At 49.5% G+C, this 10,000-nt stretch overlaps 5 protein-coding genes across 5 annotated transcripts in view; 2 read left to right on the plus strand and 3 right to left on the minus strand.

The window, feature by feature from the left end:
• The window catches only part of CNA07730 (multidrug resistance protein 1, putative), a 5,633-nt gene extending 5,213 nt beyond the window's left edge, over positions 1–420 (minus strand). Inside the window, exons 1-2 of the mRNA XM_024656395.1 lie at positions 360–420; positions 1–300 (exon numbers count right to left, since the gene is read on the minus strand). The exon at positions 1–300 is cut by the window's left edge and continues 442 nt beyond it. Coding sequence (XP_024512038.1) covers positions 1–90 — 90 coding nt within the window. The 5' untranslated portion in view covers positions 91–300; positions 360–420. The remainder of the gene's footprint in view (positions 301–359) is intronic.
• Positions 421–1,589: 1,169 nt separating this feature from the next.
• On the minus strand, positions 1,590–4,512 carry CNA07740 (acetate--CoA ligase, putative). The gene is made up of 9 exons (XM_567122.2): positions 4,387–4,512; positions 3,948–4,297; positions 3,688–3,891; positions 3,474–3,620; positions 3,380–3,420; positions 3,151–3,332; positions 2,084–3,100; positions 1,901–2,033; positions 1,590–1,844 (listed from the first exon to the last, which is right to left on the minus strand). Exons 2-9 carry the CDS (start codon positions 4,235–4,237, stop codon positions 1,816–1,818), a joined length of 2,043 nt encoding a protein of 680 aa, XP_567122.1. The 5' UTR covers positions 4,238–4,297; positions 4,387–4,512; the 3' UTR covers positions 1,590–1,815.
• On the plus strand, positions 4,458–6,969 carry CNA07760 (hypothetical protein). Its single transcript, XM_024656396.1, has 7 exons — positions 4,458–4,964; positions 5,017–5,142; positions 5,210–5,238; positions 5,309–5,449; positions 5,496–6,136; positions 6,188–6,455; positions 6,533–6,969. Exons 5-6 carry the CDS (start codon positions 5,912–5,914, stop codon positions 6,335–6,337), a joined length of 375 nt encoding a protein of 124 aa, XP_024512039.1. The 5' UTR covers positions 4,458–4,964; positions 5,017–5,142; positions 5,210–5,238; positions 5,309–5,449; positions 5,496–5,911; the 3' UTR covers positions 6,338–6,455; positions 6,533–6,969.
• On the minus strand, positions 4,965–6,883 carry CNA07755 (hypothetical protein). The gene is made up of 8 exons (XM_024656116.1): positions 6,518–6,883; positions 6,347–6,465; positions 6,176–6,296; positions 5,852–6,122; positions 5,611–5,796; positions 5,490–5,560; positions 5,364–5,440; positions 4,965–5,310 (listed from the first exon to the last, which is right to left on the minus strand). The coding sequence occupies exons 1-8, from the start codon at positions 6,549–6,551 to the stop codon at positions 5,179–5,181; spliced, it is 1,011 nt and encodes a 336-aa protein (XP_024514188.1). The 5' UTR covers positions 6,552–6,883; the 3' UTR covers positions 4,965–5,178.
• Positions 6,970–8,133: 1,164 nt separating the features above from the next.
• The window catches only part of CNA07770 (conserved hypothetical protein), a 3,662-nt gene continuing 1,795 nt past the window's right edge, over positions 8,134–10,000 (plus strand). The window contains exons 1-3 of the mRNA XM_567124.2: positions 8,134–8,338; positions 8,586–9,177; positions 9,234–10,000. The exon at positions 9,234–10,000 is cut by the window's right edge and continues 732 nt beyond it. Of these exons, the coding sequence (XP_567124.1) occupies positions 8,691–9,177; positions 9,234–10,000 (1,254 nt within the window). The 5' untranslated portion in view covers positions 8,134–8,338; positions 8,586–8,690. The remainder of the gene's footprint in view (positions 8,339–8,585; positions 9,178–9,233) is intronic.

The raw sequence follows: 10,000 nt of genomic DNA on the forward strand, positions 1-10,000 counted from the left end.
CTTCTCGGAGTCGATGACTTCTTCGTCACGGCGGGCTTGAAGATGGTCGGAGCCAGCTGCAGCCGCAGTGGGACCTGGAGAGGCAGACATTGGTGGCGCTTCGGTACTGGATAGGCGGATTTACCAGTTGAATGGGTGTACCTTGAGCAGGTATGTCTCTATCAAATTCAATGTGTTGATAGGAAAGGAAGAGATGGAGTTGTGAAAGAGGTGAAAAATGCAATGTTAGTGATGGCTTGTTGTTGGCCGAAAACTGAAATGCCCGGAACCGAGAAGTTGACGCGGCGACTCGGCTGACGGCTTACGGAAACAGTGAGCATGTGCTTGCACCGAGGAGCCTACTTTTTCTTTTCACTCACCAGTTTTATGTCTTATGCTTTTTGTTCCTCGGGAAATAATGCGAAAGAGGCGGATGTACGGGCAGTATCAAAAAGGAAGGAAAGGGAAGCAGGCGGTGTATCAAAGCGCCACTTGTATTCATATGCAGCAAAAAGCACGGCGCCCGATCTGCCGGTGAAAAACGGCCGTCGGGCTGACGACAGCGTGGTAATAAATAAGATCCCGAAAACAAATTTAAACGGAAAGGACGGGGCGGGCAGGAACCGCAAGCCCGCTGCATCATGCAGCATGGAGCACGCAGCAAAGGCTATACTCAGCCACAAATCACAGCCCATCATAGAAGTGCGCCTGTCCAGTTTTCCTAATTAATGAATTTCTTACACGTTGCGTCGGCGCCAAGAGGAGCCCAGGCTTACGTGCCCGCTCGGCACAAAAGGTGGTGCTCGGGCGCCGGTCAGATAAGATAAAAAAATGATCTGCCGGATGGCCGGAACTAATTGGGAATCACGCATTTCTGCATATCCTTTCCTTTCTCCCTTCGTCTTCCGCCGTCTTACTCATTATTTAATTCAAGCGAAGTACTTTGCGAATATGTCAGGCGTATTCCTTGGAAGCTTTCCCTCCATTACCTTGGCTTCAATGACGTACTGATATGGGCTACTTGTATTTGCATTGAACTCTTTTAACTTCGTTCCACTGCTTTAATTTTGCCACCTATGCAATTTTAGCTGCTTTTTTCCTCTTACGCCGGCCAGACCTTGCGTCCAAGGTACCTTCCCCTTTCTCCATATCAATTCCTGCCGCCCGCTCTCTTTCATTGATTTATCTTAACCGCCGAGCTAAAGTACTCCTCGTGAACATCTCAGAGCTTTTGTTCCTGCACTGAACAGAAGACTGGAGGTGGGTGGCACATCAGAACAACAAAATAATCGGAGGTCGGGGCAAAGCCCCGCTACGCGAGCGACAAGAGGTATGGGTACAAACCTTGCAGCGCAAGTTTCCACCAAGTGTCATTATTACTCTGTGATACTTGCATTCAGCAATCTAATCTGATCGTATTTTGACTTCAATGTTTATCGTTTGTTGCTTTAATGCCCTATCACTTGTGCGATGCCCACCAATACTTCCTTACTCGACGAATCGGATCGCATCTTATCACCAGTCGACGTATCCCGCAATATCATTGTAAATCATCATCGCCAAATCAAGTCGCCGGGTGCAGCTGCACAAGAGGGGAAGGAACACTGGTGCAGAATGATGGTTTTGCATATCCAAGTGACTTCTCACGTTGCATTCTTCCATATAATGGATTTCTCGACCAAAATATGAAACATATGCCCAGACGAAAGAATATTGAGAGCCCAAACTAAAGATGCGTACTAGTACATTCCTCGCACTTCTTTTCTTCCCTCCTATCCTCCTATGCCCTTGCGCATGTGACACGTCCCGCTACATCTGTTTCCGCCTGTAAGGAAATTAAGCAGAGCCGGTAACCTTTCGCTTGACTGTGAATAGGGATCAGCATTCAGACAAAATCCATCAAACAGGGCTGAAGACTCACCTTCGTCGACAATTTGGGGGTCAGCAATGGAAGAAAGATCTCCCAGTTGGTCACCCTCGCCAGCGACAATCTTTCGGAGAATTCGACGCATGATTTTCCCTGATCGGGTCTTGGGGAGATCGGAAACAAGGTACTGTAATAGTCATCAGTAAAAAACCTTTTCGACTGGATGGCGACACTTACAATCTTCTTGGGAGCAGCGAAAGGACCAATAACTTTCCTAACCTGGATAGCCAACTCCTTGCTAAGATCCGCCTCCTTGGTACTCTTTAAATCGAACTCGGGCTTCATCGTAACGAAAGCGTACACAGCCTGACCGGTAAGGTCATCAGCGCATCCAACAACGGCAGTCTCGGCGACACCCTTGTGGAGGATAAGGGCAGACTCAACCTCGGCGGTGGAGAGTCGGTGGCCAGACACGTTGATAACATCATCAACTCGTCCCTTGATCCACATGTAACCGTCATAGTCTCGGGCAGCACCGTCACCAAAGAAGAAGTAGCCGGGGTAAGGCTTCATGTAAGTCTCAAGGTACCTCTTGTGGTCCCTGTAGACGGTCCTGGCAATACTAGGCCATGGCTTCCTGGCAACGAGAACACCCTCCACATCGTTACCCTCCAAGACCTGACCAGTTTGAGGGTCAATGATGTCAACATCCATACCGAAGAAGGGGAAGGTGGCGGAACCAGGCTTGGTGGAGATGGCTCCAGGGAGAGGAGCAATAGAGATGGAACCAGTTTCGGTCATCCAGTAAGTATCAACAATGGCACATTGGTTCTTGCCCGCAAAGTCATTGTACCAATGCCAAGCCTCGGGGTTGATGGGCTCACCAACAGAGCCCAACACTCGGAGAGAGCTGAGATCGTGGTTCTTGACGTGGTCCTCGCCCATACGTCTTAACAATCGGATCGCAGTAGGCGCAGTGTAGAGCTGAGTAGCCTTCCATTTGTCGACAAAGTCCCAGTATCTGGATGGTGTGGGGTAGACGGGAGTGGATTCAAAGACGGCGGTGGTGATGCCGTTGGCGAGAGGGCCGTAGATAATGTAACTATGTCCGGTAATCCATCCGATATCGGCCATACAGGCGAATCGGTCATCCGGGTGAGCGTCAAAGACGTACTTGAGGGTAAGGGCGGCGCCGAGGAGGTAACCACCGGTGCAGTGGACGACACCCTTGGGCTTACCGGTGGAACCAGAGGTCTACGAAGCGTTAGTCCTAAAACTGCATTGGAAGCTAGGAAACAATTCACGTAGAGGATGAAAAGAGGGTCCTCGGAAGCCATCCTCTCGCAAGGGCAGTAAGCGGGCATCTTGGCACACTCTTCGTCCCACCATTTGTCACGACCTTCAGTCATGGGGACCTTGTTGCCGGTTCGTCGAAGGACGAGAACGTTCTCAACAAGGGGGCACTGCTGGAGAGCGGCATCGACGACTGAGAGGTGTAAGTTGGAATTTCTACAATAAAACAGATCGACCTACTTTGCTTAGTAGCAATACTCTTACCACCTCGTCGACCCTCGCTAAAACATCATTAGCTTTATATACTACAAATTTGTTCAAAAATTCGACCTACTCGGTGGTGATCAAAACCTTGCATTCACAGTCATTGACTCTATCCCTCAAACTCTCGGCGCTAAAACCGGCAAAGACAGCAGAGTGAATGGCACCGATCCTGGCACAAGCAAGGAACGCAGCAGCGGCTTGCCAAGTCATGGGAAGACTTAATGTAGCCTGTCAGCTACTGAGACTCGATTTTCAAAGAATCCATTTTCCTGGCTGCAACTCACTAGATGGACACAGCGTCACCCTTCTTGACACCGTAGCTCTTGAGGACATTGGCAACTCGGCAAGTCTCCTGCATGAGCTCCTCGTAAGAAATCTCACGGGACTCAGAGGGCTCGTCGGCCTCGTAGATGATGGCGGTCTTTTTCGGGTTCTTGTAGAAGTGTCGGTCAAGACAGTTGTAAGCAGCGTTCAAGGTACCTTCGGGGCTGCAAAGTCATCAGTCAAATCATCCACACCCAGAGCGTTCCCACATTTCACTCACAACCACTGAATGTCTCCGTGCTCAAAGCCACCGGCCCTGACAGTCTTGAAGTCCTCATACCAATCAAGAGTCTCCCTGGCCTTTGCGGCCCACCACTCATCATTATTGGGACCAACAGTCTTGGCCCATTCATTGACGTAGGCCTCGTAATTGGGACCAAGGTGAGGCTTCGGGCGGCCTTCCTTGCCCTGCATACGAGGAGGGGGAGCGAAGAGGTCCTCAGACTCGGGGACGGAGTCGGGGAGAGGGTGAACGTGGTGGACGCCGGGTGCAACTTCTGTCTTGCCCATGTTGACTACTGATATGTGGATGTTGCGTAGAGCACGTGTACGGAATAAAGTTAATATGCGCTGTTGTGTGCGGCGGAATTAATTGTTGGGGAAACGGGGACGGTTGTCAGCGGAGAGTGGCTTGACCCGTTCGGGAGCGGGGGGCTTACCTTTCGTATTGGTATTTCGGCGGTCTCCTATAAGTTATGTACTAATACTTGTATTGCTGTTGCGCCTGTCACTTGTGGTACTTCTGGGTGTTCCTTGCTACAACGTATGCCTGAATACAACTTGTGGATTTGCAGACTGCAGCTCGCTCAAAAGTTCTGGTGTTTTTATATCCAGTCGCATTCGCAGTATTCCACCGAGGGCCCGTCAACCGGCAGTTGATACAGCCGTCAGCAGATCGTATATCCGGTAAAAATCCATTACCGGCCCGTCCATTTCCTGCTTCACCTTCCCCAATTCGCCCTTTTCCATACTTCATTAGCGCTGGATATCAAATACCCGACCTCGCAATATTCTCGATCACATCTATCAACCAGCCTATCACGCTTGCACCGCTGGCTGTAGCGGCCTCGCGCTATAGCGCCTAGTGACACGCATCCTATTGCTCAGCTTCCATTAATTATTAAAAGGCGCGGAGGCGTACGGACGACTATCGAGGTCTGCATTTTCATCAGGTTTGGTTGGGTTAACCGAATAAAGCCGGGTTGGGCTGTTTGGCTCATGTAAAGACAATCTGAAGGTGAGGAAGAGGATACATGGGCCATAACAGCCTAAATTAACTGGGCATGAAGTGTAGTATTGGGCCAGATGAGGATGACCGGAGAAGCCGCCGAGTGGGGACGAATCGCAAACAGATATCCCTAACTCCCTTCTATATCTTTCTCGATGTATGATGGAACTGTCAACATCCAATAAGGGTAAGGAAGTCGACTACTTAGATAACAGAATCCCGTTTAATACATGCCATACTCATCTTGTCCCCAGTCATCTTCCGTGATGCTCACCCACGCCAGGTAAATCAGTGTCATTGATACAATCTCGAGAAAAGTGGTGAGAAACGCAGAGTTGACTTTTCCGTTCGAGGCCTGGGTATCACTGTCAGAAGCGAGCGAAATGGGTGATGACTAGGAGCGCCTACGTTGCAAAGAGGCTGGGACGCCAGGAAAAAAACAAGCTGTGCTGCCACGAAGAAGGCAAAAGAAGCTAGGTACAAAACTAAAACCAGTAAGTATCTCTGCCGACTCGTCATAAATCTTCGCCTTACTCGCAGGCTTTCTCTCATCCAACACCTTGATCACAATGTACAACATGATGAGGATGTAGAGGACTGAGAAGCTATACGGACCCCTCTTAGCAAATGCCAGCTTCAAGACATTGTGACTTACGCTGCTGGCAATATCAATGAGAATACGAACAATGCAATGCCTTTCAAGTTCTCCGCATCCGCTATGGAAGTCAAATGGAACGCTTGACTCCAGTGCAGACCTGTGTCGAGGGAGATATAAAGAGTGGCTGCAAAGAAAAGTATACTGAAGATTGAAAGTGGCACCAGTGCCGCTGCTGTTCCATCCCTATCTCTCTTATCAGCACTACTTCCCCTCAACACTTGACAATTTGTACACCCACTCGACTATCTGGGCAGCAATCAAAGCGTTCCCTAACAAAAGCCAGAAGAAAACGACGATAATGCCAATGTGGATCGCACTGACGACAACGAGGCCTTTTGACCCTTGCTTGAGGAGGGAGGTCATGGTCACGATTTGGAGAGCTGAGCGAACCCCGAAAGCGACGAGCAGTAAACGAAGTTCAGCCCGTCCGACGGCCGCCCATCTTCGAGAAGCCCGAAAAGCGAACAGTGAAGCGATTAAAACTGCCACGGCTGAAAGAACGATAAGGGCTGGGTGCGATATGGTAAGCAACATATGGCAAATGTGGAGGATAACGACTAACCAATATCTCCAGAAGATCCTCTTTGTCCTATCCGAGCTATCTCACAATTTGACCCCACGCCTGTTCCTGCATCCCGTTTGGCTGCGAGTACCGCCAAATCTTCGTTGGAATTTTGCCTCGTCTGTTGATTGTCTAGTCAGCGAGTATAACCAATCCCAATAAGCAACATACGACATTGTACTGGCTGAAGAAAGTCGAGCTTTCGGGGAAGAGGGTAGTGAGGAATGGGGTATCATTCTCGAATAGTTGGGAGAAGAATAAGTTGCACTGTGGCAATACGGTATGTGAGCCTGACGAGAGGTTCAGTTTGTTGACGGGCCCGTATCCCATCTTGGAACCTACACATCCACCCAAAAGAGCCGAATGGTTCTGGCATGTTGCTGGCTATATCTTCTCTGATAGATGATGCGTTTCTTTGAACGTTTTTCGATGGTTGGTCCTAAGCTTGCGCTTGGTATGCCGGTGGTCTGGAACTATTATTCAACAGTTTGCCGAGCTCTGACCTCTTATAATGGTTTGTCGTCAGGCGGTCGTTAAAATCGTTTGAGATCAGCTTCCAGAGCTAAGAGTTGAATGTGTGATCTTTAGTGGTGACAGAGGAGTGACTGCTAGCGTTATTAAGAGAGGGTAAAGATGAAGAAGAGGATGATAAAGGAGTTGCCAATTTTGTTAATGATGTGCTCCTCCAGGTGTATGCACGTCCGTAACAACATCCTCCAGCAGGGCACACAAGGTGTCTGTGCGTAAGGAACCATTAATACATGTCGGTATCGCCGACTATAGAAGGTGGAGTATTTTCGTGAAGAAACTTGATCTTTGTTCAGTAATAGAGTAGCGATACAAGGATGATCGAGCCGTTCTCATTCTAGTCAAGTCATACCAATCGAGTGGCAAATCTTGTATGTAGAACGCAGAACCGATAAAATCGACCATTAGAAGTGGAGGAAGAAGAAGGAAGGAATGCCGTTCAAAGTTTATTGCGGCCGATGTCCTTCGAGATTACCTGATCTTCTTCAATCAGTGTGTTTTTTACTGCATAATCTCTCTCAGGGCTGGCCAGAGATAAGCATATGGATGTCAGCGATAGAATTATCTATAGGATAAATAAATGACTTGGCGAAAAGACGAGCGACTAATATATCACAACTCAACAACAACACGGTATATCGAGCTAAGAATATTGCTACTTCATGCTATGAGGTCATCACACACCAGAAGGGAAAGATGAAACGACACTACTACGTACTGACCTGTTCATTACACTCCAAATGATCCCAGGATCCCATGAGCCAACGGAGACTGATTGTTTGACTAGCTCGTACTCCGTCTCCTCAGCAGCGTCCGGCGGCACTGATGGATGCATGGTTCGCCATGGCGTCGGGTTAAAGTTTCATGCAACAAAACGTTCCATTCCAATCTCAACTTCATAAAAGCCCGAAAGACAAAAGGATCTTCTGCATCATCATATTGTGTTAAATATGGCATCCCCACTGATTTTCCGTTTCTCTTATAGCTTTTGCCCCGGAGCATTTGGCGATCCTGGAGCTGAACGCGTCGAGTCCCTGAGGACAAAAGTCAAAAGTCTCGGCTACTGTTCGGATTTGTTCCCGCAAACGCGTTTGCCAGGGAAGAGTTTAAATCCGTGTTTCTCCCTGAGAGGTCCGACGCGCGTGTTATTTCAAACTGCTCAAGGCGCATTCGCCGTAATTTCTTCCTTTAGACCGTCCATTTAGAGCCAGACGCTGCAATCATAGCTCCCTACGGACAACACACCTAGGATTGTTGGCGAGCAATACAAACCTGATGCCGAGAATCAAATCCCTGCCCAGAGCCGCAATAAGAAGTGATGCAAATAGCGTGGCTGAGTGGTGAATGTTTTTGCGGCGGACAATAATTAAGCTCATCGTCGCGCTTGGATGCAATTCTCTCCTCCTCTTTCTCCACTTATTCTCTTCTCTTTCCATCCATCTTCTCTTTCATACATCCATCCTTCACGCCGTCTCCTCATTCCCCTCCACCTCCCGCCCGACACTTCCACACCGAACGCCGATTCTCTACAGACAGTCCTTTAACACCCGACTAGTTGCACTGCGTGCACGAGCCTCTGCCTTTGGCCCTTTACCATCAAATTCCTCAAGGACCCCTGTAACTTGCTATAAACAGGTGAGTCCTCTTTTCTGTTTGCCTCTTTTTATTCTTCCTCATTCTTTCTTCTTCCTTCCTTCTCCATCCTCTTTCGCGCCGCCCCCGTCTCCTGTGCCATCATCGCGCCTTTCTCCCAACAGCGCAGAATTCTTCCTTCCTCTTGGCATCATCCACTTGGCACTATCCACTATTACGACCCATCATTACGAAAAAGTTTCGAATTGTTCCCCTTATCCAGATCGCTCACGCCTTTAACGTCTGATAGTTACGACCCACATTCATTCTCTATCACGATTCGTTCAAGCGGAAATCACAAATCAACTTCTTAACCCTATAAACGAGGCTGGTACTCGTCTGTCTATCATCGATCATGTCTGCCTTTACCTATACCGCCGCTCTCTTTTCCCTTATCTCCCTCCTCCCTTCCGCGCTCGCCGGTCCGACTGCTGGAACTACCTACTCCGTTTCTCCTAACCAACACCCTTCCATGTGTCTCGCTCCTGCCAATAATTGGGAAGGAGCAGATGTTGTGCTCAAGGACTGTGACGAGGATGACACCACCTGGTTGTGGACCGGCCAATCGTTTCAGAACACGGCGACCGACCTCTGCATTGATATCCGAGACTACGGGGCGTGGTCAGGAAACAAGGCTCAGGTTTGGGGCTGCTTCTCTTACAACACCAACCAGCAGTTCACTGTTGAGGAATCTATGATTCATTGGGACAACTTTTGCTGGGATTTGACAGATGGAAGCTCTTCGGCTGGTACGATGCTTCAGATCTGGAGTTGTTACAGCTACAATGACAATCAGCAATGGACGCTTACTGAGATAGAAGAGGTGGATGAGTGCGATGCCAGTAAGTTATTCCCTCTTGACATTCAAGCGTTTTATCAAGTCTAATGGCCGTCGCAGCATCGGTCACTGAAACTGCCACCATCATGTCGACTGCTACTGCTTCCGTCTCTGATCTTTCTACCGCCACTGCTTCTGTGTCTGCATCAAACATCACCGAAGCTGTCACCGCCACCGAATCGCTCACCGCGTCAGTCAACGCTACGGACCCTTTCTTCACCGCGTCAGCCACCGACTCGGGTTATCAGGTCAACGCCACTGCCTCTGCGACTTACTCTAGCTACGACGTTAATGCTACCGCCTCTGCCACTGACTCTGGCTACGAGTCCATCAATGTTACTGCTTCTGCTACCGAATCTGGCTACGAGTTTGTCAACGCGACGGCCTCTGCTACTCTCTCCGCCGAGACTTCTACAGCCACCAATAGCAGCATCGGTGAAGGTCTTTGGTCTCCTCACAAATCTTCTTCCGTTTCCTCCGATGACTGGTCATCCGAGACTGCTACCCGTTCCAACACCGAGTGGTGGGCTACTTCCACTGGTTCCGACTCTTGGGCGTCTGCCACCGCCTCTGCTTCCAACCCTGGGCAGAATGCTTCCCAGTCTGACTCCTGGAACGCCACCAGCACAGCGTCCAACCCCTGGGAGACTGCTTCTTCTCAGGCCTCGAATGAGACCTCCACCGACTCTTGGGGTGCCTCTGCTACTGCCACTGCTTCCCAGTCTGACTCCTGGGACGCCACCAGCACAGCGTCCAACCCCTGGGAGACTGCTTCTTCTTCTCAAGCCTGGAATGAGACCTCCACCGACTCTTGGGGTGCCTCTGCT

Source organism: Cryptococcus neoformans, chromosome 1 (genome assembly GCF_000091045.1).
Source record: "Cryptococcus neoformans var. neoformans JEC21 chromosome 1, complete sequence".
NCBI lineage: Eukaryota > Fungi > Basidiomycota > Tremellomycetes > Tremellales > Cryptococcaceae > Cryptococcus > Cryptococcus deneoformans.